The sequence below is a fragment of the Ursus americanus genome, chromosome 4 (genome assembly GCF_024610735.1).
Source record: "Ursus americanus isolate L20-20 chromosome 4, mUrsAme1.1.p, whole genome shotgun sequence".
Classification (NCBI taxonomy): Eukaryota; Metazoa; Chordata; class Mammalia; order Carnivora; family Ursidae; genus Ursus; species Ursus americanus.
The window spans coordinates 34759530-34785608 of NC_142130.1; the positions used below are offsets into that span (position 1 = coordinate 34759530).

Below are 26079 nucleotides of genomic sequence, written 5' to 3' on the forward strand. Positions count from 1 at the left end.
CGTTTACTGACCTCCATGTTTGCCCAGCAGTGTGCTCCACACTGGGCCACAAGAGACCACAGGTCACCTTCTGTCCTTGTTCTGGCAACCTGAGCCTTACCGGAAACAGTCCTGGGGTTGCTTGCCGCCTCCTCCACTGCCTCCTGGATTCCACCCCCTTCCCATTTTAGGGAACCCCCCCTCTGTTCTGCTGCAGCTGGTCACACCCTGAGACACATTTTGTGAATGTCGTAGACTAACTGTAAATAGACTTTGAGTTTGGCAACCAGTTAGGGACCTTCACACTCACCCCTGCCCTGTGTACGTGAGCGGCAGTCACACCTGCGGCGGGAGGGTTTCTCACCTCCTGGGTCCCCACCCAGCCCGGCCTTGGAAGAGCACACGGTTCTCAGATACCAGGAAGGCTGTTGCAGGTCACCGGCATTTAACTTTCTTAAGCTCAAAACATGGGAACTCCCCGGAGTCTGTGTGTGCTCAGTGGGGGTGGGGGTGTGGGGGGGGGGTGTGTGCACAGGTGGGAATGATCACTTAGTGATTTCTCATATTTTAAGCTTATTTCAAGGCAGAATTGAGAGAGACCTACCAAGCTCAGGGCCCAGGAGGAAAGGGGGACATTGGGGAATTGAGTGTGGTGACAGTTTGGACACCTGGTTTTGCCAATAGATGACATGAAATCATGGTGCCCCTTCCCCTGCCACCCCCCCCCAGAGTCTAGCACAGAGCTTGTCCCATAGGAAGACCCCGGCTATATTCGCTGAAGGAAGGAAGGAAGAACTCCTGAGTGACAGGCCTCCCTCAGTGCGGGCTCCTTGGTGAGCTGGACTGCCTTCCACCAGCCCCTCCTGGAAGCGTCCTCTCTGTTCTCATACTCCTTTCCTTCTCTCTCTATCCCTCTCTTTCAGGGCTTCGAAGACCCCAAGGACAAGTGAGTAATATGCCCTTCATTCCTGTTCCCCAGCCTGAGGGATAGCCCCAGATTTGCCTTACAGCTCGGTTGCCCCGCACGGTCTTGGCTGAGTGGCCAGAGCCCACTGCAGCTGATGGAGGGGCAGCCGGAGCCCACCCACAAGTACATGCGCACACATACGTGTGCACACACGACTACACACACGCACGCTCTGCGCATGGCTGTGTGCACGCACACACGTGCCTGCAGCTCTCAGGAAAATGCAGACCTTGCACGTTGGTCGCCGGGTCCCCGGCCACATCCTAGTGCCCTAAGGGAATGTCCTCCTCTTTCTCCTCCACATCCCGGTTCTTGGGGGCTGACCCCACTGATGACTGGGTGTCACCTTGGGGAATAGGGCTTTGAGTTCAGCACCCTGATCATGAAACCCATTTCCCAGGGCGTGCCCAGAGCCAGGTGAAAGCTCTCACAAGGCCTCTGTGAGAGCAGCCTTGCCTCCCGAGCTTGGCCTTCGTTTCAGGACGATGGCACAGCTGGAGAGTGAGGAGTGGAGACTGTGACCTGTGGGGAAAACAATTAAACCTTTGATGATCAGTCATATTATTATACTGTGATAATATATCAGTAGAGTCAAAAGCCTTATTGTCAGCGGGGCCCTTCAGCCAGCGGGTCAGACATGGGCAGTTTTCTGTGCACGTGTGCTGTGAAGAGGGGGCCTTGGGTTCCTGGCCATCCTGGTCTCAGTCCCAGAGTCCCCACCCCTTATTAGGGCCTTTCTGATGGCCCTGGGTGCAGGGGCCAAGTCGGCCCTCTAGTGGCGCCCCCTGGTGGTCAGCCTCTCTTGGGTCTGCGTCTCTTGCTCCCCAGGAACGCCCAAGAAAGCGCAAACCCTGAGGACGAAGTGGACGAATTTCTGGGCCGTGCCATTGACGCCAGGAGCATCGACAGGCTGCGGTCTGAGCATGTCCGCAAGTTTCTCTTGACCTTCAGGGAGCCTGACTTAGAGAAGAAGGTACGGCACCCTGGGTGGGAAGGAGGCCCTGGGCAGGACCAGGGGGAGGAGGACAGGGCAACAGACAGCTCCCTGCCTGTCCCCGTCACCACGGAAAGCGCCCTTTCTTGTCAGTGTCACCTGCTCTGATGCCACACTGCTCAGGAGCTAGAGATTTTAGGGAGACTTTCATGGTCAGAAGGGGTAAGTCTTAACTTCCTCATGCCTCTGTTTCCTTATCCGGAAAATGGGTCTACTTAACATACCTTCTTCACAGGGGCACAGTGAGGCTTAAACAAGTCCACGTGTGTAAAACACATAAAATAGTACCTGCCACGTAGATGTTCGGTGATGTTAGTTGCTATTCATTTTATTTTTATTGTTACCTTTATGAACGTTATCACCCGTGGACCTCCCAGCTGCCTTTGGCACACTGGCAAAAAGTCAGAAGGGGCAGTTGAGATCTCTCTGTCCCATCTCATTACGTTGTGACTGAGAGGTTGGGTGACTTGCTGGAGGCCACCAGAGAAGTCGTGACAGAGCCAGACCCGACCTCGGGCCTGCGAGGCCAACCTGTGAGGCAAACACTGTTGGCCAGCGGTACAGGGAACTGAGCCGCGGGTGCCCTCTCTGGTGACCTTGTGCCCGCACGGCCTCTGTTGGCGTAGCTGGTTGGTGTCGCGGGAGGAGCTGGGGCTGGGAGTCGGGCCCTGGGAGGTGAGCTCTGTGATTTGGGGGAGCCTCCTGTCCGCTCTGCGCCCGACGCGCTTCTCTGTGAAGTAGCAGCTATGTAGGTCCTGTTCCGGGGGCTCTTGCGAGGATGCGCGAGGACACCACGGACTGGGCGCGTGTCCTGGCAGGTAGATGGGTCTCCGTGATTTGAGCCAGGGTCATTGTGAATGACTCTCACGGTGACCCGACCTGCAGACCCAGTTCGGCTGCCGTCCCCACAGGCGCCACGTTACGGTGCTCCGGGCTGGTTTCTTGAGCGCTGAGGCTAGTGCTGGTTCTCCCAGGAGCGGGCTGCCCGCATGTGTCGGGTGGAGCGGGGCTGGAGCACACGCGGACCCCCTCTCACCCTGCGCCCTACCCTCTCAGTACTCCAAGCAGGTGGATGACCGATTCGGTGCCTACGTGGCATGTGCCTCGCTTGTCTTCCTCTTCATCTGCTTTGTCCAGATCACCATCGTGCCCCAGTGAGTACCATCCCTCTGGCTGCGGGGCTCCGGGGCGGGAGCGGAGCTTATGTAGGAGAGCAGGGGCGGGGGTCTGACCTGCTCAGACAAGGAGAGGTTTCCCCATGTGTCCTCGGTGGGACCGGGAAGCCACGAGTCTGATTCTCCCGTGACAGGGAGGTGACGTGCTCACTCCAGGGTGGGAAGCCTCTCTGGGCCTGGCCTGCTGCATGAGAGACTCCTCAGCCCTTTATCATCTCGCCCCCTTGTCACCCACCGCAGCTGCCCTTAAATCCCCGAAGTAGTCACCAGCTTCTGTGTGACCTTTGGTTCTTGCAAAAACATCCGCACATCTTCCAAGATAAAGGTTTTCTGCAACTCTGGGTATTTCAAAGAGTGGATTTCTGGTTCTGCAGGCTTCTCTCAAAGAGATATTCCTGAACACTTCCAAGGACTGGCCGTGTCCCTGTGAGAGGCCTGTGACTTCCGAGGGGACCACTCTGAAGTGGGCAGTGGGCTTTCGGAGATGAAGTGTCAGGTAGATAGTCACAGGGTCACACATAGACAAGGAGGATAATCGCTCGTGTTATCTTTGGGGGGTGTGTACATTTGTATATGCGTGTGTACGTGTATCTACATGCTTGTGACTTTATTGTGCAATATTGCAAACACACAGAAACGCAATGATTATAATCAGCACCCATCCCCCAGATATAGCTTTTGTTGAGGTTTTACCATTGTTTCATCTATTTTTTTCTGATTATTTAAATTTTAGACAGAAGGACATTTTCCTCCTAAAAACCCTCAATATACACACCAAACAAAATTAACACCATTTCTCGGCAATCATGTAGCACCAAGTTCGTGTTCACATTTCCCAAATCGTCTCCAGACGTCTTCTACTCTTAGTTTATTCATAGCCAGGGTCTACTCAAGATCCACTGGCTGTGTTTGGTTGTGTCTCCTAAGTCCAACTGAATCTAGAAGAGTCCCCTCACCCCAGCACCTTCTACCTTTCATTTGGAAATCATTGTCGACTTACAGGAAAGTTACGGAAGTACTACAGAGAGTCTCTGTACGTCCTTCATCCGGTTCTCCTAATGTTGACCCTTGCGTAAGCGCAACGCAAGGGTCAACGCCAGGGGATTAGCCCTGGAAGGACGCTATTACCTAACTGACTATAATCTAATTCCGTCAGTTGTCCCTAATGGCCGTTTTGTGTCCCAGGAGCCAGTGCATTTCGCTCCTCTTTCTCCTCAGTCCCCTCTGCTCTGTGACTCTTCCTCAGCCTTCACTCGTCTTCCGTGGCCTTGGCGCTTCCGAGGAGCGCTGGCCCATTAATTTGTAGAATGCCACCATGTGGGTTCGTCTGATGTGTTCTCGCAGTTACGTTGAGGTTATGCGGTTTTGACAAGAATCCCACAGAAGCGGTGTGTCCTTCTCAGCGCATGTTCTCGGGAGGTCCGTGATGCCTACACGGCTCACTACTCAGGCCTTTACGTTTAATGACACATTGTTGCAGAGATGGCCCTTACGTTTGTGTCTGCTGTGACTGTCAGGATACCCCAGATGCCGGCACCAACTCCATGCTGGTTGTGCACCTAATGCCCATTGCCCCCCCCCCCCCCTCACGCTGAGGTGGTGCAGAGCTGGGGGGACTGTGGGTCTTTATTGACCCAAGACCCCATTTTTTCTATAGAAATGGAGCTACAGGTATAAATAGGCGACGTATTCTTTCTGTTGCGTTGCTGCCCCCGATAGTCCGGTCAGCCTGGGTGCCTATCCCCCTGCCTCTGGGCCACTTGCTTCCCTGTTTCTGCAGTGTGGCTTGTGGGCCTGCTCTGCCTGCAGGGGCTCCCTTGCCCCGGCCACAGCTCCGAGCTGCCAGGGCATTGACGGAAGTCTTGCTCCAGCAGTCCTCTGTCTACGGAATCGTTAAAAGCTACTTTAAAGGTCTTTCTTTCCCTCTGAAGAGAGTTCTCTACCCTTGTTCTGTTTGTTTAAGGCATCTAAGTGCTGGCTTCTGAGGGAGCCTGGAACAAAGACGCCGTTTGAACACCTCTCTAGAGGTATTCACCTGCCTTGTCAAGCCCTCTGCTTGCCTTTAACCTGCTAACAACGCCTGGCATCTCCAGGCCGCTCTCACTCCCTGAAAGGGAAAAGGGATTTCTGTGGCCTCCCGATATGATGGGGTGTACCTTAGCCAGCCCCTGCCCCAGGAAGGCTGACAGAAGGTTCCAAATGGAAAGTCACTGGCAGCTCTTTTGTCTGAGGATTCTGGCCATGGTGAACGTTAAGATCACCTGTGATCTGCCTCTGGAAGCAGGGACAGGGGGAGTTCCTTGCATTTTCATGTTGAACTGGCAAGCTGAGTAGGACTTGTCGTGGGGCCTGGCAGGGAACAGGGTTTAGGGACTCTGTCCTCCAAAAGGATATGTCACTGCTGTTTCTCAGAGTGCCTGCTTGGGCTGCTGACAAATGCATTTGAAAATGATGGTCATTTATCCCGTTTTCAGCCTTCACAGTCACCTAGTGAGTAACTGCTTGGAGGGTATAACCAGGTAGATTTTAAAATAGGTCCTTCCAAGCGAAGTGAGGTCAGTCTGTGGATAGCTAAGAATTAGGTAAGATATGGAGCAGGTGACACTCGCTTCTCCATTCAGCCCCCTGCAGGCTTCCGCTCTGTGCAGGGAGGTGCAGGGAGATGGCAAGGACAGGAGCCGGACCATCACGGACGGGGTCCTGAATCACTTCACAGGGCTGTGTAAGCCCTTCTCAGTGAGTCAGGGGCTAGAAAAGAGTGGCCAGTGGGTTCAGGGGAGCAACTTCTCTTTCCTTCCAGAGCCTTTCAGAGCCCCAGAATTCCCCATCTCCTCTCTTTTTCCAGCTCCGTGTTCATGTTGAGTTTCTACCTAACCTGTTTCCTGCTGCTGACGTTAGTGGTATTTGTGTCCGTGATCTATTCCTGCGTGAAGGTGAGTCTAGCTCGCACCTGAGCTCCCCGTCGTCTTCTTCCCTCCCTTCCAGCGCACTGATAGGAGCTCCTCCCAGGAGCCCAGGAGTCACACTTGGGATCGGGGTACATGAGGCTGGGGCACCACTCTTGACTGGCATTGGCAGCAGGCTAGATGGCAGGGGGTGCTCTGTCAGTGGAGGCTTAGTGGTATCGGCTATTTTAATCTGCCTTTGCAAATCTTTGCAACGAGAAGATCATGTCGCTGCCTCTCCTGTCTGTCCCCTTGGTATCAGGTGGGATATAGGAAGGGCACCTCACACAAAGCCTAGCATGGAGCAGTGGTCATTAGACATTTGAGAAAATGAAAGAGTGAGTATGGAAGAGAGCTCTCTCAACATCCCCTTCAGTGTCCCCACGTGCCTGGAATTGGCCCTGGAGGGGACCAGAGGGATGATGGCTTTTGAGCCAATCATCATAGAGATGAGGAGAGTGGGCCAGAGTGGTTCAGTGTCTCAGACAGGGCCACACAGCCAAGAATGTGGGCATGAGGCCCTGTTCTGTGTTTCTCTCCCTTCCCTCCTCTTCGGCATGCTGTGTCTCCCTACCCCCAAGCCTGTGTCCTTCAAGGGGACCTGGCCACAGCCATTCTGGTCTGTGGTGGAAGCCACTCAGGTCCACCTTTGCCTTGTCCACCCAAGCCTTTCCCTCCCTTCCCTAGTGGTTTTGGACTTCGTGACAGGCCAGCCTGGTCCCAGAAAGCACTCTGTTCCCAGGCAGGTACGAGCCCCTCCAGCTTCTGCTGGAACCACTTCTCTGCTCCTCCCCTCACTCACTGGAGCCAAGTCCCAGAGCCAGAGCCCCAGGCTCTGCCATCACTCTCCACATACACCGCCGTGGGCACCACATTCTTCTTCTGGAGGGATTAGACCTTGGGTCCCCTCCAAAGTGCCCTTTCTCTCTCCACCCTCCAGCAAGGTATTTCAGTAGACTGGAAATTGTTTCATTACGTAACGGTCAAGGTCTTGGTGGACTGATTGTCAGAACTGGAAGGCCCCCCTGGGAATCACCTGAGCAGGAGCAGAGGGGGGCACCCAGAGAGAGGCAGGGTGGGGCCAAGGTCAGTTGGCAAGTTGAGCTATGGGCATGGCCAGTTCCTTCACTGCATCGTAGGATTTAATCCTGGTTCCCAGCCTCTCCACCAGCTCCTTCCTCAAGGCTCTGTGTTCATCCTGCCTTTTGGTCTTGCTGTTGTCATGCTTCCCCGCCCCCAGCCTGCTTTGTCCCCAGAGGGCAGGTCCACTTTCTTCATCTCATGCCTATTGAAGCACATGGTACATTCACAGCAGCCAAAAGGTGGAAACGACCCAAATGTCCATGCACAGACGAATAAATCAAAATGGTGTATCTCTGTGACGGAATATTATCTCCCATGGAAGGCAGTGAAGTTCTCACACAGGCTACAGCACGGACGAACCTTGAAAACATGCTGAGTGAAAGAAGCCAGACCCAAAAGGAAATAGATGTATGATTCCCCTTATACAGAATATGTGGAATAGGCAACCTCACTGAGACAGGAAGTAGACTAGACGGTCCCGGGGTTGGCAGAGAGCGGACGGAGAGTTCTTGCCTCACGGTGCAGTGTCTGTATGGAGTGAGTGACGGGACGGTCTTGAACTGGAGCATTTCGGACACGGAGTGGTGATGGAAGCATAGAATTGATGCCACTAAATTGTACGCTTAAAAATGGTTAAAATGCTAACTTGACGGTACATATGTGTTACCACAATAAAAGAGGTCACAACAACCGAAAACAAACAACAACAATAAAAAATGGCACACCAGAGTTAAAAGGGCGTGGTAAACATTCTTTTTTGAACATCCGGAAGAATCCTCTCTGTTTTTAAGCTATCAACTGAGGCAAAGTCAGTGTCTGAGGTACTTCATCAGCTTATTCAAGTCAGAATCAAAGCTGTATGTGGTCTACAGTTTTGGAACTGGAACCTAGATTTCTCTTTCCTGTTAGCTGCTTTTCCCGTTAGCTACCCCGACTTCACTGGGTTTGTGTTCCCTGACTGGCACGTCTGTCTGGGGGTAGGGGAGGAGGAGGAGAGGGAGGAAGGCTCATTTCCTCACCTGCACTGGCCATTTTGAGTTCATACTTTGGTCCAGTGAATTCTTTTTGCGACTGTTCGAGATTATTTATGAAAATCATTCCTGGCTCCTTGTGTTTGATTGAATCTATCTATTTTGTAATCAGCGTCACATTCAATAAGCTTATTCTTCATTCCTTTATCCAGTCCACTGGTTTTTCTGACGGTTCTGAGGAGGCCAGGGTCCCCTCAGGGGAGGCTGGGGAAGGGAGAGCCTGCCTCCCACCGCCACTCCATCCCTCGCCCCTCCACACACACCCCCCTCCACCAGGGGAGGCTGCTTCCGTCTTATGGTGTAGAGCTTCTGTAAACAACTCGTTTAGGAAGAGAGTGCTCCCTGGCTTATCAAGTCTGGCACCTGCTGATTTGGGCCAGGAGGCAAGTGGACTCTAATACCCACTCGGAGGTCCTGTCTGCGTCCTTCTCCCCTGTCCCCCACCTCTGATGCGTCACCTTCTCAGCATTTCCCCACTTTCCGGGAAGTGGACCCCAACCTGAGAAGTTGTTTGTAGTGTTGGTTCCTCTCCTGTTCCATTATTCTTTCCTCCTCCGTGCTGCGGAGGAACTGTTCGCACACGAAGACGAGAGGGGGTAATTGTCCTTTGGCATCTGAGCAGCAGGGCCGACTGTCCTCGGTGTCCACACCGCGTGCGGCCAGTCCTGGAACACCACCGCCCACACCACCTGCAGGCAGACGGACTGAGTGTTGATTTTATCACCTTTTCAGGTATGGCCTGAAGCTGACCTGACTGGAATTTTCCGTGTCCTTCTGTTTTCCCTTTGAAAACACTTGCCATTTGCCAGAACCCAGACATCTCTCATCTTCCTTCCGCAGTGTGTCAGGAGTCACGGGTGGTGGCTTTTTGATGAGATACGACAGTTCCTAAGTCACCTGAGGCCGGGCGGTTCTGTCAGCCTTCCTCTATTCTGTTTGTTGTCCCATGTCCCCAGAACAGCATGGACTTACTTGCTCAAATGTCCATACTTGACCCTTTCGGAAGACAGAAATGTGAGGAAGGTGTCGACTGAATTCGTCGAAATCAGCCAACGTAGTCGTGTTAGCTGTCAGGGAACGGCGCCTGGGTCCTCTCTGTGGGAAGGTGTTCGGAAACTCGCTGCCAAGTGCTCTGATGGCCTTTTCGTCCTGGGCCTGCTTGATCTTCTCCCGACACAGCGCGGCCCGGTTCACACTCACACCCAGATGTGCGGCTGACCTGGCGCCCTGGTGTCCTGGTCTCACTGCTCCAGAGCACCTGCTGCCCACAGGGCCCCACTGTCTCTGGGCTGCTTTGCCCTAAGGTTCCTCCCTCAAGTGCTTCTTTTCTTCTGGGGCCGGTCTGAATGAACATCTGCACACGTCCGTCACTCCTCCCTTCCCTCGGCATCCGTGCTGACCTGGGCACCAGAGCTGCTTGTCTTAGAAAACGCCATGCTGAATCCCTCCTTGCCATCACACGGGGTCCACAGACTCTGGGAATCTCAGACTGGAAATGGCTGGAGCAGTGAAGCAGCCCAGACACCCACCTGAGGTCGGAATCCCTTTACGATAACTGTGTGAGGATAGGCCAGCCTCTGCTTGATTACCCCATAGGGATGGTGAGCTCACTTGTTTTCCTGAGTATAGCCTCTTCCCTCTTCGAGCACCTCTGACTGTTCCTTCAGCCTCCCTATGGCTTCTGCCCCATCATCCAGTGAAGCAGCCCAGGCCTAATTCTTTTTTTTATCCCCCCTAAGATTTTATTTATTTATTTTGAGAGCACAAGCAGAGGGAGAGGGAGAAGCAGACTCTCTGCTGAGTGGGGAGCCCCATGCAGGACTCAATCCCAGGACTCTGGGTTGGTGACCTGAGCCGAAGGCAGGTGCTTAACCGACTGAGCCACCCAGCTGCCCCCTCTCCCATCAGATTTCATCACTTTTTTCATTTCTGCAATACCCTGACCCCACATCACAGACAGGGAACCAGGGCCCCAGCCTGGTCATTGATTTGCCTGGAGGCTTTCAGAGAGGCCAGGATCAAAAGTGTCCACCCCAGTCACGATTTATTAATTATGTCCCCACTCCTGTTTTTCATGTTGAATTGATTCGAATTAGTCAGACTGGGAATGTACTGGTTTGGAATTTATTTTTTAAAAATCAATTCTTTTTCTGAGCTGTAATTGTGAGTGAGCAGGCATTGAACAGTCAGTTTGCACAGGCACAATTCTCCTGCTGTAAAAATGGTCTCCAGGACCTGCGTGCACTGAGGTGTGTCCCTATGAGAAGACGTGCCCCAGGTGAAAAGTTTCGCCATCCACGCTGGTGTTAGTAAAGATGGGATTTAGGGCAAACATACAGATGAAGTTTTTGATTGCAGGAAATGAGATACTCTATAAATACCAGAGCAGGACGTCACGTCTTCTGAAAATTTCAGAACAGCAATTCCTGGGTTCCTGCCTGAGGTTTTAAGGTCAAGAGCAGGTCTTTTTAAAGGGCGGCAAGAGGGACACCTGCGTGGTTCAGTCAGTTAAGCGTAGCGGCTTCCTTTGGCTCAGGTCATGATCCCAGGGTCCTGGGATTGACTCCCACATTGGGCTCCCTGCTCAGTGGGGAGCCTGCTTCTCCCTCTGCCTGCCGCTCTCCCTGTTTATGGTCTCTCTCTCTCTCTCCCCCTCTTTGGCAAATAAATAAATATATAAAATCTTTAAAAATAAAAAATAAAAGGTGACAAGAGTAATCAGCTTGTAGCAAGCCAATGCATTAAGTTAAAAATAGAGCTACTCTATGACCCAGCAATTGCACTGCTAGGTATTTATCCAAAGGATACAGACGTAGTGATCCGAAGGGGCACCTGCACCCCAATGTTTATTGCAGCAGTGTCCACAATAACCAAACTGACTAATGAATGGATAAAGAAGATATGGGATATAGATACAATGGACTATTACTCAGACACCAAATAGAATGAAATCTTGCCATTTGCAACGACGTGGATGAAACTAGAGTGTATTATGCTATGTGAAATAAGTCAGAGAAAGACAAATACCATACGATTTCACTCATGTGGAATTTAAGAAACAAAAGAAATGAACATAGGGGAAGGGTAGGAAAAATAAGAGGAAAATTGAGAGGGAGGCAAAGTATAAGAGACGCTGAACTTAGGAAACAAACTGAGGGCTGCTGGAGGGGAAGGGAGTGGGGGGAAGGGATAATTGGGTGATGGGCATTAAGGAGGGCACTTGATGGAATGATACCAGATGTTATATACAGCTGATGAATCACTAAATTCTACCTCTGAAACTAATAAAAATAAATTAATTAAAATTATATATATATACCCCCCCCCCAAAAAAAAGGATCAATCATTCGTTAGAACTACATTCTGGATTGGATTTTAAAAGTAGCCTGCGGTTCTTCTCCTGACCTCTAGGGGGCCCCCTGTGGGTCTCCTGGTCCCATCATCACGGGAAGCCTATGGGCAGAGCCTGTTCCCCAGCCACCTTCCGTTAACTCTACTAATAACCCTTGCCTGAATTTTACTGGCGGGCGCAAAATGATAAAGAAACCCTTCAATTGATGGATGGGATGATCAGAACTGAAACGATTTAAGTAACATGGGTCGGAGGGTAGGATGCAATGGCAAAATTTTAAGCAGACACAGATTAGGAAGCATCTGTCATAGCTTTTCAGAGTCAGCTCCTCAGGCTAGTGCCAGAACACTTGCCCCAGCTGTGAAACAGAATTCCTTTAATAGGAAACAAGGACTTTCATTCCTATTGCTAACAGAGCTCTTTTAAAAATGCAAATATTAACTAAATATTCTGTTGAATTTCACAGCTTACAAAGCACTTTAAAATGCTTCATTTCATGGAGTCTTCATAGCCACCTTGGGAGATAGATATCCCCCACGTATCGGTAAGAAAGCTGTGCCCGGAGCCCTTGATGCCGCCCCCGGGGTCAGACAGCTAGGAAGAGCTTGAGCAGGGCCTGTAATCAGTGCTCTATTGAGCTATGATTCACGTACAGAAGATTCACCTTCATAAAGGTGGGTGAAGTTGTCCGTTTTTAGTATATTCATGCAGTTATGCAACTGCTACCACTAATTCCAGCACACTGTCATCACCCTGAAAAGGAACCCAGACTTCTTAGCTGTCACTGTTTCTTCTCTGCTCCCCACAGCCCCCGGCAGCCCCAGACGCCACTTTCTGTATGAATTTGCCCGAAGTCATACAAGATATGGCCTTTTGAGATTGTTTTCTTTCACTTTGCATAATACTTTCAGGGTTCACCCGTGTCGTGCCATGTGACAATATCTCATTTGTTTTATAGCCAAATGATGTTCCCTGGTCTGGATATATCCCATTTCGTTTATCCCTTCATCAGTTGACGGACATTGGGGTAGTTTCCGCTTTCCGGCTATTATGAATAGTACTGCTGTGCACTTTTGTATACAAGCTTTTATGTGCACTTAGGTTTTTGGTTCTCTTGGGTAAATACCTAGGAGTATAGTTGTTGGGTCATCCAGTAACTGTGTTTATCATTTTGAAGAACTGCCAACCTGTTTTCAAAGTGGCTACACGATTTCACATTCCCACCTGCTTCTCCACATCCTCACCAACCCTTGTTATTACCTGACTTTTTGATTATAGCCATGATTCTATACCATGAAGTGGTATCTCGTGTTTTTGAACTGCATTTCCCTGATGACTAATGAGAAACGTCCTGTGTGCTTATTGGCCATTTATATAGATTCTTTGGAGAAATTCAAATCATTGTCCCATTTTTAAATTTAAATTTAAATGATCTATTCAAAACATTGTCCCATTTTTAAATTGTCCCAAATTTTAATTTGTCTTATCGTCGAGTTGTAAGAACGCTTTGGATGCAGTAAACCTCAACGATGGTTTTGCTTTCTGTGGTTTTGGTCCCTGTGCTCAGCTATGGTCTGGAAGCAGTGATCCTCCTTCTGACGTATTGTGAGAAGCTCAGTAGGAGCCTAACGCTACGTCACAGTGCTGACGTCATTCCCCTCACTGCATCCCATCATGTAGGTGTTTTATCATCTCACGTCACCAGCGGAAGGGTGAATCCAATAAGATAGTTTGAAAGAGAGAGAGAAAGAGAGAGTTCACATTCACATAACTTTTATTACACGGTATTGTTATAATTGTCCTATTATTAGTTACTGTTATTAATCTCTTACTGTGCTTAATTTATAAATTAAACTTTATCGTGAGTGTGTAAGTGCAGGAAAAAGCATAGTATATATACATTTCAGGACTGTCTGCAATTTCAGGCCTCCAGTGGGGGGGGTCTTGGAATAAGACGGATAAGAGGAGACTACCTTATTCTGGTTACAAGGCTGTTATTAGCTATATGGTTTGCGAGAATTTTCTCTCATTCTCTGGGTTTCACTTTCTTTTTTAAATATACATAATACAGAACTTTCCATTGTAACCCTTTTTAAATGTACAGTTCGGCAGCATGAAATGCACTCACATTGTTGTGCAAAGGTCCCACCATCCATCTCCAGAACTTCGTCTTCCCAAACTGAAACTTTAGACCCATGAAACAGTAACTTCGCATTCAGCCCTCACCCCTGGCAACCACCACTCCACTTTCCGTCCCTATGAATTTGACCATTCTAGGTATCTCATAAAAGTGGAATCCTATCCTGGGGCGCCTGGGTGGTGCAGTCGGTTAAGCGTCTGACTCTCGGTTTCACTCAGGTCGTGCTCTCAGGGTCGAGGGATCCAGCCCCGCGTTGGGCTCTGCTTTCAGTGCAGAGTCTGCTTGAGATTCTCCCTCTCCCTCTGCCCCTTCCGCTCATGCTCACTCAATCTCTCTCTCAAATGTACAAATCTTTAAAAAAATAAGTGGAATCATCTAGTACTTATCCTTCGTGACTGTCTTCTTTCACTCAGCAAACTGTCTTCAAAGTGTTATCCGTGTTGTAGAATGGGTCAGAATTTCGTTCCTTGAGGCTGAATAATACCCCATTGGCTGTCTAGTCCCCATTGTTCGTCCATTCATCCACACATGGACACTTGGATTTTCCGCCTTTGGCCATTGTGAGTAACACCGCTGTGAACATGAGTCTGAAAACAGGGGTACAAACTCTGCTTTCTGTTCTTTTGGGTGTATACCCAGAAGTGGGATTGCTGGGTCATACAGAGATTCAGGGTTCCGGTGTTTTGAGCTATAGTCATACTGTTTTCCCCATCAGCTGCAACATTTTTTGTGTCCACCAGCAATGCATAGAGGTTCCAATCTTTCTATAGTTTCACCTTTTTTTACTTTCTTGATGGTATTATTTGAAGCACAAACATTTTTAAATTTTGATGATATCCAACTAATCTGTTTTTTCTTTTTTCTTCTTTTTTGCTTATGCCTTTGCTGTTCTATCTAAGAAACCATTGCTTAATCCAAAGTCACAAAGATTGGCTTGTGTATTTTCTTCTACCAGTTTTGTAGTTTTAGTTCTTACATTTGTGTCTCTGTCCACTTCAAGTTAATTTTTGTGTGTGGTATGAGGTAGGGGCCCAGCCTCATTCTTTTGCATGCAGACAGCCAGGCGCCTCAGCAGCTTCTTTCCGCATAGAATTATCTTGGCAACCTTGTCAAAATCCATTGATCAGAAACGTAAGGGATTATTTCTGGATTCACTCTGTTCCATTGAGTGGAATATTCTGTTCTCTGTGTCTGTAAAGCAGGATTTTCATTGAGGCTTATGCTCTCCAAATCACACATAGCTTTCCTTCTACCATATAAGTGGGTTTAGTCAGAATGTCGTCTTTCTTACTCCAAAAGGAAGTGATTTTCCAGAATGATGCCATAGATTTGATGATACATGAACATAGGTGGGGGCGTGGCCCGCATAGAGTGTGAAGGCTGCCAGGTCTCTGCCTGCTGCTGTCCTTCCCTGAGGTCCTCCCTGTCCCTCTGCTGAACAGGAGGTGGCCTCGTTGGAGGGCTGGAAGGGGATTTGGGTGGAAAAGATCTCCTGCTTCCCAACACGCACACCCAGCTCAAAGCCCCACACCAGGGGTGAGCAGGGCACTTACTTGATGACAAGAACAGTGAAGGGTGGAGACTTGGTTTCCCCCTACTTGCAAGCTAGTGGGTGAGCCTTACTGTGTCATGGATGCTGCAGGAGACAGGAGACTCCTGGGTCAGAGGTAAAGGACGCTATGGCTCCTAGCACAGCCAGCAGCCCGTCCATCAGCGTATTCGTGTCGGCCTCCCAAAGCCCCGCGGGGCAGACGTGATGGGCCCACGTGGGTGCTCTGCATATTGTGAGTGGGGGTTGCAGCTGGGGAACAGTAGACCAAGGTCCCTGTACTTGCCAGCAGAAAACACTGTAGCACGCCAGCCACTCTCCTGCGCAGTGGGAATGAGCAGTCACCTAGTGGTCACAAGGCGTCCTCTTGCCTGTTGGGTTGTCTGTGTGACCATCCTGTCACTAGGAAGGTTGAGCCTTACAGTCTGCTGTACGCAGCCAGAATGTGCATAGATGCTCGGGGCCCCAAGAATCCTACAGATGGGGAGCCTTCAGAGAAGGGATATGACTTGCCGAGGATTGCACAGGAAAAGCCACATCTAGAACCCTCCAGTCTCCTGGTCTGGTGCTTTCCCCACCACCCTCCTCTGCCCTTCCGGTTTTCCATAGGACACCTGGCATTTGTGCAGCAGACCAGCCTCACCCGGAGGCGTTGAGGTGGGTGGGGCAGGGGAAGCCCAAGCCCATGCCTTGGTTTCTCTGTGTCTGCCAACATCTTTTTAAAATTAGGCTGCTTTGGAGATGAGGAGGACAAGGTGGGCAAGGCCAAGTGCGTCAGATATGGTAGAGCAGGTCGTTTCATGACCAGAACTGCCGCGGGTCTTGGACGTGCAGTTTGTCTCTTTGAGGGAAATGTAGGAAGGGTTAGGTGAGGAAACGGATCAATGAGAGTCCTGGAAAAAAGGTTCCCTGAACTCACTTGTCCAGGCCCCACCCTCCTGCCCACAGGCTACTCTGCCCCCTTCTCACAAGCCCATCCCCTCCCTCCAGACCCCAAGTTCCCTCCGAATCCTCAGACCCATGGCTCCCTACTGCCAAGAAGCCTTCTGACCCTCCCTGGGAAAGTTCTGGTCCCCTCCAGGCCTTCCCAGCGGCCACCTCCTGCCCCTCTCTGATTGTAATCCTGACCAGCTCAGCATTCACGTGGCAGATTCATGTGCTTTTCCTTCTGCTCTGTAGGGGTTAGGATAGCATTTTCCTTCCATCACGCCTCTCTCCCCTGCAAGCTCCCCGGGTAGCCGGGCTCCTGGCCAGCTGCGGGCTCTGCGCTGTTGTCGCTGGAAGCAATGGTGCAGTGGTGTGAGCCTGGAGTCCTGCACACTGGCAGGGTGTTCAGGAAGGCCCCTGGGGTTAGGCTGGCCAGATGCAGAAGTGGGGGAGGGAGGGTTCCACCAGCTCCCCGTGGTAGTTTGCAGAGTCCCCACTGAATTCTGCTCTCTCTCCCTCCCTCATCCCTTGGGGCAGCTGTTCCCCGCCCCACTGCAGACCCTCTCCAGGAAGATTGTGCGGTCCAAGATGAACAGCACTCTGGTTGGCGTGTTCACCATCACCCTCGTGTTCCTCTCGGCTTTTGTCAACATGGTAGGCGGCTCCACCTCCCAGAACCTTCCCAGACTCTGGAGTTCTCTGTCCCCAGAATTTCTTCTTAGGGCTTCACCTCAGGTCTGGAATCAGATTGGACTCCTAAAGCCTCTCACACAGGCTGTTAGTTGCCTGCTCTCGAGGCTGGAGGATCCAGAAAGACCCAGCGAAGTCCCCAAGGGAAGTTTACGAGCCCCAGCCCAGCAGCCGGCAGACCTTGTCAGTGCCTCAGCTTCTGCCAGGCTCCTCTCCTGTCCCCGGTCCGTGTCAGGCTGCACCTGAGTCCAGTGGGGGGGACAAGCGCCCACCGCCCTGTGGAGATGGGCTGCCCTGGCCTGGCCCCCACGGCCGCCCCTCTCCTGCCCTGCCCCCAGTTCACGTGTAACTCCAACGACCTGTTCGGCTGCCTGGCGGATGAGCACAACATCAGCACCAGCCAGGTCAACGCATGCCACGTGGTGGAGTCGGCCGCCAACTACAGCCTGGGGGACGAGCGGGGCTTCTGCAGCAGCCCGTGGCCCAACTGCAACTTCCCTGAGGTACTGGGCCCAGGGTTGGGGGGCGGGCGGCATTCCAGGTGCAGACAGAGACCCTCCCACCCGCCTTCGTCTCTGCCTTCGGCTGCGCTGAGGGAGTCAGGGACTCTCAAGCTCACAGCCATGCCAGGGACCTCCTTTCCCGTCTCTACTCCGTGTGTCAGACACGAGTGAACAAGGCCAGCCCCTCAGTAGAACAGAAAAGCCGCAGGGCTGTCGTTTATACAGTGGCCAGGACTGCTTCACTCAGCCAGTCCTCAAGCAACCCCGTGACACAGACACGAAGAATATCTTTTTTATACAGATGAAACTGAGGCACAGAGAGGGTGAGTAACTTGCCCAGGGTCACACAGCTAGTAAGTGACAGAGCCAGAGCTTTCACCCGGGTCCTCTGGCTGCAGAATTCTCAGTCTTAACCTGAGGGCAGAACAGAGCTGTTTCTGGACCCTCAGCTTGGGCAGCAGGCCTGCCTCAGGAGAAACGGCCTGAGCCCCTCTGCTGTGGGCCAGAGAGCAGGGAGGGAAGCAAAGGAACCCATTCTGCCATCAAGGTCACCCATGCAGAGTGTACAGTTCAGTAGTTTTTAGTATATTCACAGATGTGTGCAGCCGTCATCGTCATCATCTAATTAGAACATTTTCATCGTCCCCAAGGAAATCACACCCCTAGGTTACTGGGTTTAAAACCAGTGCCGAGAATCCTTAGAGAGCAGCATGCATTAAGTGCCTATGGTATGCGAGGTGCTTCATTCACCTTTTTCTTGAGGAGCAGTTTTCGAGTGAACAGCCGGTCCAGGCTTCCAGCCCGGGGTGTCCATGCCATGCACGGGACAGTCCCCCCACCCCAGCTGCCTGTGGGGTCCACACAGAACCTGTGAGCTGTTGCCCTTTCCTGGGGAATTTCCAAACTTCCATCCAATTCTGAAAGGGCCCATGACTCACAAGAAGGTCCAGAACTGCAGTGAGGGCCCCCTAGGCTGTCATGGTGCTGGCCTCCCTCCCCCACCCCTGGGAAAGAGCCAGTCCATCTCCCCTGTACAGATGGGGTACGGGAAACTCAGTGGGGGGCAGGACTCCACCAATGTTCACCTAGACGAGCGCTTCTCTCCCCTCTGCCCCTGGGTCCAGGCCAAGGCCTCCCCCTCCCCCACACAGCTGCCTGAGCCCGTGGGAGCCGCTGCTTGAGGGCTGTGCGCTGAGAAGCAAGAGGCTGTGTCTGATCTTGTACTTGCCCCTTGGTGGTTGCTTCATGGAGGAAGCTGAGGAATGGGGGTGGGGGTGGCGGCAGTCTTTCTAGCTCCTCATTTGTGGGAGGTGGTTGGTCCCGGCCTCCAGCCCTCACCAGTCCCACCAGTTCACCCCCACTGATCCCAGGCCTTGCTGACTACAGAGCTCTCGGGCTCCCGCTACCCCACAAGTGTTCTGACTCAGCAACTCCTCCCAGACCCCGAGGCTCTTCAGGACACCTGCTTGAAGCCTTGGCCTCCTGGTTGTCTGGCTCTGTGTCTGAATGGGAATCCAGGCTGGCCCCGGGGCTCCCGCCTCCTCTCCCAAGGACAGGGTTATGATCCGTGGGCTGGATTATCTGGGTGGGCCCTCCCTGCTTGTTCCTCTGCTCCCGTTCCAGGTAGTGGCTTGAGGCTGGTTCCTCCCGTCTCCAATCACTGGGCGCCCTCTGCAGCCCCTGGCAGAGGAAGCAAATAGTGAGGCCCAATGATTCAGAAGGAATGATCCTATATTTAAAAGAAAGAACAAGGGGCGCCTGGGTGGCTCAGTCTGTTAACCGTCTGCCTTTGGCTGAGGTCATGATCCCAGGGTCCTGAGATCGAGGCCCACGTTGGGCTCCCTGCTCAGCGGGGAGCCTGCTTCTCCCTCTCCATCTGCCTCTGTCCTCCGCTCATGCTCTCTCTTGCTCTCTCTCTCAAATAAAATCTTAAAAAAAAATAAAAGAACAAACTAATGATGCTGACATGGCTAGGATTAGCATCAGGATGGCAGCAGAAAGGAACCTCTGAGATCTGTGGTTCAGCTCCTCCGTTGTCCGAGAAAGAAACTGAGGCTCGGAGACCAGAAGGGACTTCCCTTAAGTAAATCATACAGGGCCACCACAGTCCCTCGTCTGAAGCCTTCCAGGTCAAATATATTTTGAATTTCGGATTTTTCGGAGTTTAAAAGGGTATTTCACACCCCCCAGTGTAGCTTGGGCCGCCCCTCATGAGGACATACAGTAGAATTTCTGCAGCCAAATGGATGCGTAGTCACGAGAATCAGGACAAAGATGCTGACCAGCAGCACACCGGCTGGGGCAGGTTTTGCCACCAAATAAGGTCAGTTCAGGTGTTGCCACCGTATCAGTCATGAAACACTGTCAGTTCTCAGAACTTTGGAGTTAAAGTTGCAGATCAGGGGCTGGGGCGCCTGGTCCCCCCCCCACCCCAGTTACTGGGGACACCAGGCGCAAGCCACCGGGTGGCTTCATCTCATGGAACCGGATCAGTGAGCCCCTCACATAGAAGCTTTTGCAGATGTGGAAACTGAGACTTCGAAAGGTTGAATAAATGGCCCAAGTCATGCAAACAGTCTGTAATTAATCAGGGGTAAGCCTCAGGTCCGCCTGAACCCGGAGCCCTGCTCCAAACATGGGCTCTACTGCCAACACTGACCACACAGCCGGAGCCCCATCTCCCGGTTCCCACCCCGCCCTTCACTTGACCTCAAGTTTGCATCAGCGGAGGTACCCCCGGGCCAGGCTTCCTGCGGCCAGCTCAGGCTGGGGGAAGCCGGAGGGCGGGCCGGGAGGGCGGGGCGGGGCGCTGACGCAGCGCCCTCTCTCCGCAGTACTTCACCTACAGCGTGCTGCTCAGCCTGCTGGCCTGCTCCGTGTTCCTGCAGATCAGCTGCATTGGGAAGCTGGTGCTCATGCTGGCCATTGAGCTCACATACGTGCTCATCGTCGAGGTGCCCCGAGTCACGCTCTTTGACAATGCCGACCTGCTGGTCACCGCCAATGCCATGTAGGTGGCACCCCCCCCCCGATCCCCCCACTGGCTCTGGGGCATGCGGAGAGGCCAGAAGAGTGGGTGGCTGGGTACCTGGGCTGCAGGGGGCTTGCAAGGGGAGTGTTCTGTTGCCGCCCAGCTGACAGCCTGGGCCAAGCACCTCTGTGTCTTGTTTCCCTCCCTCCCTCCCCAGTATGGGGGGTGGCCTCAGGGCGACTAGGTCCTACTGTCCTTCTGCTTCCACTGTGCTAGTCAATCCTGCCCTCAGGCCTCAGTGAGTTGCTCTTCATTTGTTCAGGGCAGCCTCTGATGAGCTGTTTTCACTTAACTCCATCTGCCTGTGGCACCTCAGGCCCAGAGAAGGCTCAAGATTCAACAGAGCTGAATAGCAGGGTCTTTGGGAGCAGAAAAACAGCCTTTGTTGTTCTCGGGCTCTGTGTCCTGCCTCAAGCTAGGCACTGGGACATACATTATCCTTTTTCATCCTCATAGCAACCCAACAAAGTAGGCAGGGCTGCCATGGATGTTTGGGTGGTTTGTACACTGCTCAAAGGCTCCCGATTATGATGGTGAGCCATTAGGTCCCACATCTAGGTAGCAGTCTTGGGAGTTGTACCCCAAGCTATCTAGCTCCCAGTAAAATGGGAATAATATCCATAGTAGTAACATGTTCGTAAAGTGCCTGACGTCAATACACTTCTCTTCCCATCACCCCACTACACACACACACACACACACACGTGCGTGTGCACATCAGGAAGTGCAAAAAATGTGAGTGACAGCTCTGTGTCCCCTGAGAAAATGCAGCAAACTGTGTTTTCTCCAAGTTATAGGAAGGGATCCATTCATCCTTCTATCTGTTCATCCAAAGATATTTATTGAGGGCCTCCCATGTCCCAGGCACTGAGCCAGTGGCAGAACAGTCATGGATGAAACAGGCCATAACTCCAGTGTCAGAAATGTCACTTTCTGATGACGAGAGTGTCACCCGAGCAAAGGAAGGTGTAATGAAGGGTCTAAGATTCAAGGACGCCCTTCCTGGTGGCTGTGTGGAGCTGTGGGCAGACCCGGAGACACGGCAGCCCGCAGTCCTGTGAGGACCAGGAGAGGGAGGAGGTCCAGGCCTTTCTACTCTCTGATCAGGGCAGGAGCTGGGAGCTTTGCCTCCTCTTTCCTACGTGCTTCTTCCCCCACCTTCAGCCTCTCCTCTCCTCTCCTCCCGCTGGGGCAGCAGCAGAAAATGGAGGTCGTTTCCGGTTTGGGAGACCCTGGCTTGGCTCTGGGGCAGCACTGTCCAATAGATAAATCATGCAAGCCATGCATATCATTTAAAATTTTCTAGTAGCTGTATTAAAAAGGCAAAACATGCAATTTTAATCTTTTTATTTAACCAATATATTCAAAATATTATTTTAATAGTCAATATAAAATTATTAATGAAACATATTACATTTTTTCCCACATTAATTCTTCAAAACCTAGTATCTATTTTACACTTCTGGGACATTTTAACTTGCACTAGCCATATGCGAAGGTTCAGCAGCCCCATGTTTCTCCTTCTCTGGATGCAGCAAAGGCCTGGGGTGGGAGGTGGGTTGGCTTCTGCCCAGGTGGATGAGCTGGGGGGTCCCAGGGTCCCAGGTAAGGGCTGGTGATTTGTGGTCATGGTGACCAGATGGCTAGTTGGGGCCGGGCTTTTGGCAAGCCCCCCACCCTAAAAGTACCCTTGGATCCAGAGGGGTGCTGGGGGGGTGGTGGATGAAGGAGCAACAGTAGTGGGAGCACTAGTAGTGGGCGTGGGGTGGCAGAGCTAGGAGTGGGGCGGACACGGCAGTGTGAGGGGGGGCAGAGCAGGGTGGAGGGGCAGAGCAGGGTAGGAGACAGAACAGGGTAGGGGAGCACAATGGGCACAGAGACTGCCAAAGCCGAAGAGCTGCCCCAAACAGCCCTCCCCGCTTCCTGTTCACAGAGATTTCAACAACAACGGGACCTCCCAGTGGTGAGTGGATACTCTCCAAGTTCCATACAGCCCCTCCCTGCCCTTGGCGCGGAGCAGCCAGAGGCCAGCAGCCCGGGGCCAACAGAGAAGGCAGTGGTGCCCAGTGGGGAGGGGCCTTTGCGGCAAGGTGGGCAGTGAAGGAGGAGGCTGGAGGGGGCCAGGAAGCCCTTTCCTCAGCAGGTACCAAGGGGGCCTCATTGGGTAGATGCCCTTCTTTTCCTGTATGATTCCCACCCCCCCAAGATGACCTACAGACTCCGTGGCTGGGTCATCAGGACCCGCAGGCCATTCCACAGGTCTCGTCTAAAGCGTTGGCCTCAAGCTCTTCCCCAGGAGCATGTGTGGGATCCCAGGCACAAGAGAACAGGACCTGGTGACCTCCCCCCCCCCCCCCCCCGCCCAGCCCCACTCCAGAAGAAAGGAGCCAAGGCAAGGCCTGTGGGTGCAGGGTAAGCCCTGCACTGGGGCTGCTGCTGGGCAGGGAGTCTGCGGCAGTCAAGGTTTGGGCTCTTTGCTGGGACAGGGAGCGGGGTTTGGGATGGCTACTTGGTTATGTATGGAGTTTTTTGTTTGGGGTTTTTTTGAGAGAGAGAGAGAAAGAGAACGTGTGCACATGTGTGCATGTGGGAGGGGAGGGGCAGAGGGAGAGAGAGAATCTTAAGCAGACTCCACATCCACACCCAGCATGGAGCCCGACGCGGGCCTCAATCTCACCACCCTGAGATCATGACCTGAGCAGAAATCAAGAGTCGGCTCTTTAACCAGCTGAGCCACGCAGGTGTCCCGGGATAGCTGCTTTTATTAAGACTATTTATTAATAATGTTAACAGGAATGTAATTAGCCATGATCAGCTACCAGTTTTGGAGTTCCTACTGTTTGTCAGGCACTATACAAGGAATTTTGTATACAGTATCTTTAATTTTTAAAATGCGGGTGTCATTAATCCATTTTACAGATTAGGAAACTAAGGTTCAGAGAGGTTAAGAGACTTGCCCCAAGCCCAGAGATGGTCAGTACGGCCTGCCTGGCTCCCTTGTTACTGTGCCTACGGCCCCTATCTTATCCACTGGGAGAGACCTGGGATGGACGTAATGCCTTTTACAAGGGCCTCCTTGATCCATTGATGTGACCAGAGAGAAGTTTCCCAGTGATGGGGGAGAGGAGGGCATCAGGAGAGGAGTCCTGACTGCTGAGCTGCTGGTGTGAGCAGGGGCTGAGATGGGGCTGCTAGCCAAGAAGGCTTCCTGGCGGAGGCCCTACCTCAGGCAAAATTTGAGCGGGAGGGTGAGGAGAAGGGGTAGGGGGAGGAAGAGAAAGGCCTGGGGGGCCTCGGAGCCTGCCATGAAGTGCCAGGGCTCTACTCCACCTGCAGCCCTGAGCATGCGACCAAGGTGGCGCTGAAGGTGATGACGCCCATCGTCATCTCCGTCTTTGTGCTGGCCCTGTACCTGCACGCCCAGCAAGTGGAGTCCACCGCCCGCCTGGACTTCCTCTGGAAACTGCAGGTGGGTGGCCCTGGGGCTGGGGTGGGGAAGCGCCCAGGCCTCACAGCATTTATGACTGATCAAGTTTGTCACCCAGGCCGGCTGGGCCTTAGTTCTGCACCTATGGGGTGCCCTGCTCAGGCCTCAGCCCAACTAAACTAGTGCCCCATGTCCCAGCAGGTCTGCTCCCTGCATTTGGGAGCCAAGAGGCAGAACCCCAGAGCTTATTCTGAACAAACCACCCTTGACAGTGCTGGGACTTTGATGGGTCACAAATACTGACCATGCGCTACTGTATGCGTCCAGAGGCTGGGATGGGGGCTAGGCATGGCCAGCTCGTTTGTGGTGTGGGCAGCAAGGAGTCAGGAGGGTGGGGAGGAAAGAGTGGCAGGAGGTGAGGAGCATGGGGAGCGCAGTCCCCGTGTCATGGAGGCTGCAGTGCAGATGTGACCAGAACTGGCTTGAAGGCTCTTCTAGGGCAGAATGGACGGAAGGGGCATCAAAGACCAGTGACAGGAAGCCTAGGCAGGTGGCTGTGCTCTGGTCCTGAGGAGAGTGGCCCAGGTAGGGGCAGAGGCAGTGGGTGCTAGGTGCCCCACGCTCCACTCTCCAGGCTTTGTGCTCTGCACCCCAATAGTGTCCACCTGGACGAGGGGATGCCACTGGGCCACACGCAAGATAATGCTCCAGGTGCTAGCAGGAGACCTGCTAGATGGCCTCAGAGGGTCCGGGGAGGGCACCCAAGGGCATTTGTGGTGAGAAAGCCATCTCTCCTGTGGGCAGCCTCAGACCTGTTATTCCAGCCCAGCCTCTGCCTCCCCTGGCCTGGCCTCTGTCTCCAGACCACTTCTCAGCTCACCTTCAACTCACTTAGGCCTCCTCCATCCTCAGCTTCTTACTAATGTTGAGATCAAGTCTTCAGGCTGGGGCAGGGGGTCCTGAGTTTTGTTAAAGATGGGGGCATCCAGTTGCCCCTGTTGCTGGATGTCTTGCAAGGGGGTGACTGAGGTCCCCACTGCGCAGATGCCCTGAGGTTGGAGGGAACCTGTTTTGCATGTGGGGTGCCCCTGGTCAGCCATGGCTTGGGAGGGACCTGCGGGATATCCAGTGAGAGGCTGTACCTTCTTGGCTCAAATTGCTGCTTCCTGCCTTCTCGTGGCTCTCTCACACCCCTCTCCTTTGGGGAAGCTCCCCGGAGGTTCCAGCTCTCTCCTAGGGGGTGACCAGGCTCGTGGGACCTAGGGCTGATGTCCCTCCACTTCTCTGCACACACACATCCCACCTCCCGCCTGAGCCCCGAGGAAGTCCCCTGCCCCCAAGACGGTTGCTGTTGTGCAACTCGCTTGTGTTGCAGAGACCTCGAGAGAGGGGTGGAAGCAAGGGAAGGGTGAGCCTGCCGCTCAGCCTGCCTGTGACCTGCTGCCCTGTCACCCCCACCCCATGTCTTTGTCCAGCTCCTGAGTGCACAGGTCACAGTGAAGCTGTCTGCCAAGGCTGAGCAGAGCAGCCTGAGGCTTCCTCACAGCCCCACCCCGGGACGCAGGCAACAGCAGCTCCTCTCCCATTTTGAAAACAATTAAGAAGGCTTGTGCGCAGATGTGTGGGGGTGGGGGGTGAGCATGTCTCTACCTGTCAGGTGTGTTGGCCTCTCTCCAGTGAAGCCCTGTAACAGGCTCAGGATGCTTACATGTCCCTCCATCTCCCATCCTCCTCCAGGACTTTTGGGAGGGGGCACAACATACCAATAGGCAAAAACTTGAACACAGGCTCTTGGGCTGGGTGAGTGATGATGCATTGCCCCTGGATATTTGGCCATGGTGGGTGGGTGTGGTTCTGACAGGGAGGTGGGGAAGCCTGGGGTCCTTAGCTTCCTTGAAGCATCGGCATGAGGCATCAAGCCTGCTCCTGGACAAACCACTGGGTCTCAGTTCTTGGGAGAGCCCACTCTTGTCCCTCTCCCACGGTACTGACATTAGGCTCAGCGAGGGGAGGAGGGGCTGTGGACCCCTGCGTCTTCCTGCCTGGCCAGAGCCCAATCCTAGAAGCAGCTGGCTGTTTTGGGAGCTGCCCAACATCATGTCTCAGGGCAGAGTGGTCCAGATGTGGCAGGAGTCGCTGGTCAGGACTTGGCCTGTGTTCCCAGTAGTCGCCATGCTCCCAGTGTCCCAACCCCAGCCTCCGGCACCACCTGCCTGACACTGGGCAGACGTGCTAGGGAAGGGCATGTGTTATGTTTCTGCCACCAGCTGGGCTGATCAAAGGAGC

The 26079-nt window shown here is 52.9% G+C and overlaps 1 protein-coding gene across 1 annotated transcript in view; it reads left to right on the forward strand.

Moving 5' to 3' along the window:
• Window positions 1–26079, forward strand: part of ADCY5 (adenylate cyclase 5) — a 146124-nt gene that overhangs the window by 112134 nt on the left and 7911 nt on the right. Inside the window, exons 9-17 of the mRNA XM_045812687.2 lie at window positions 903–925; window positions 1775–1919; window positions 2997–3094; window positions 5961–6048; window positions 16680–16796; window positions 17171–17335; window positions 20170–20345; window positions 22300–22329; window positions 23703–23835. Coding sequence (XP_045668643.2) covers window positions 903–925; window positions 1775–1919; window positions 2997–3094; window positions 5961–6048; window positions 16680–16796; window positions 17171–17335; window positions 20170–20345; window positions 22300–22329; window positions 23703–23835 — 975 coding nt within the window. The remainder of the gene's footprint in view (window positions 1–902; window positions 926–1774; window positions 1920–2996; window positions 3095–5960; window positions 6049–16679; window positions 16797–17170; window positions 17336–20169; window positions 20346–22299; window positions 22330–23702; window positions 23836–26079) is intronic.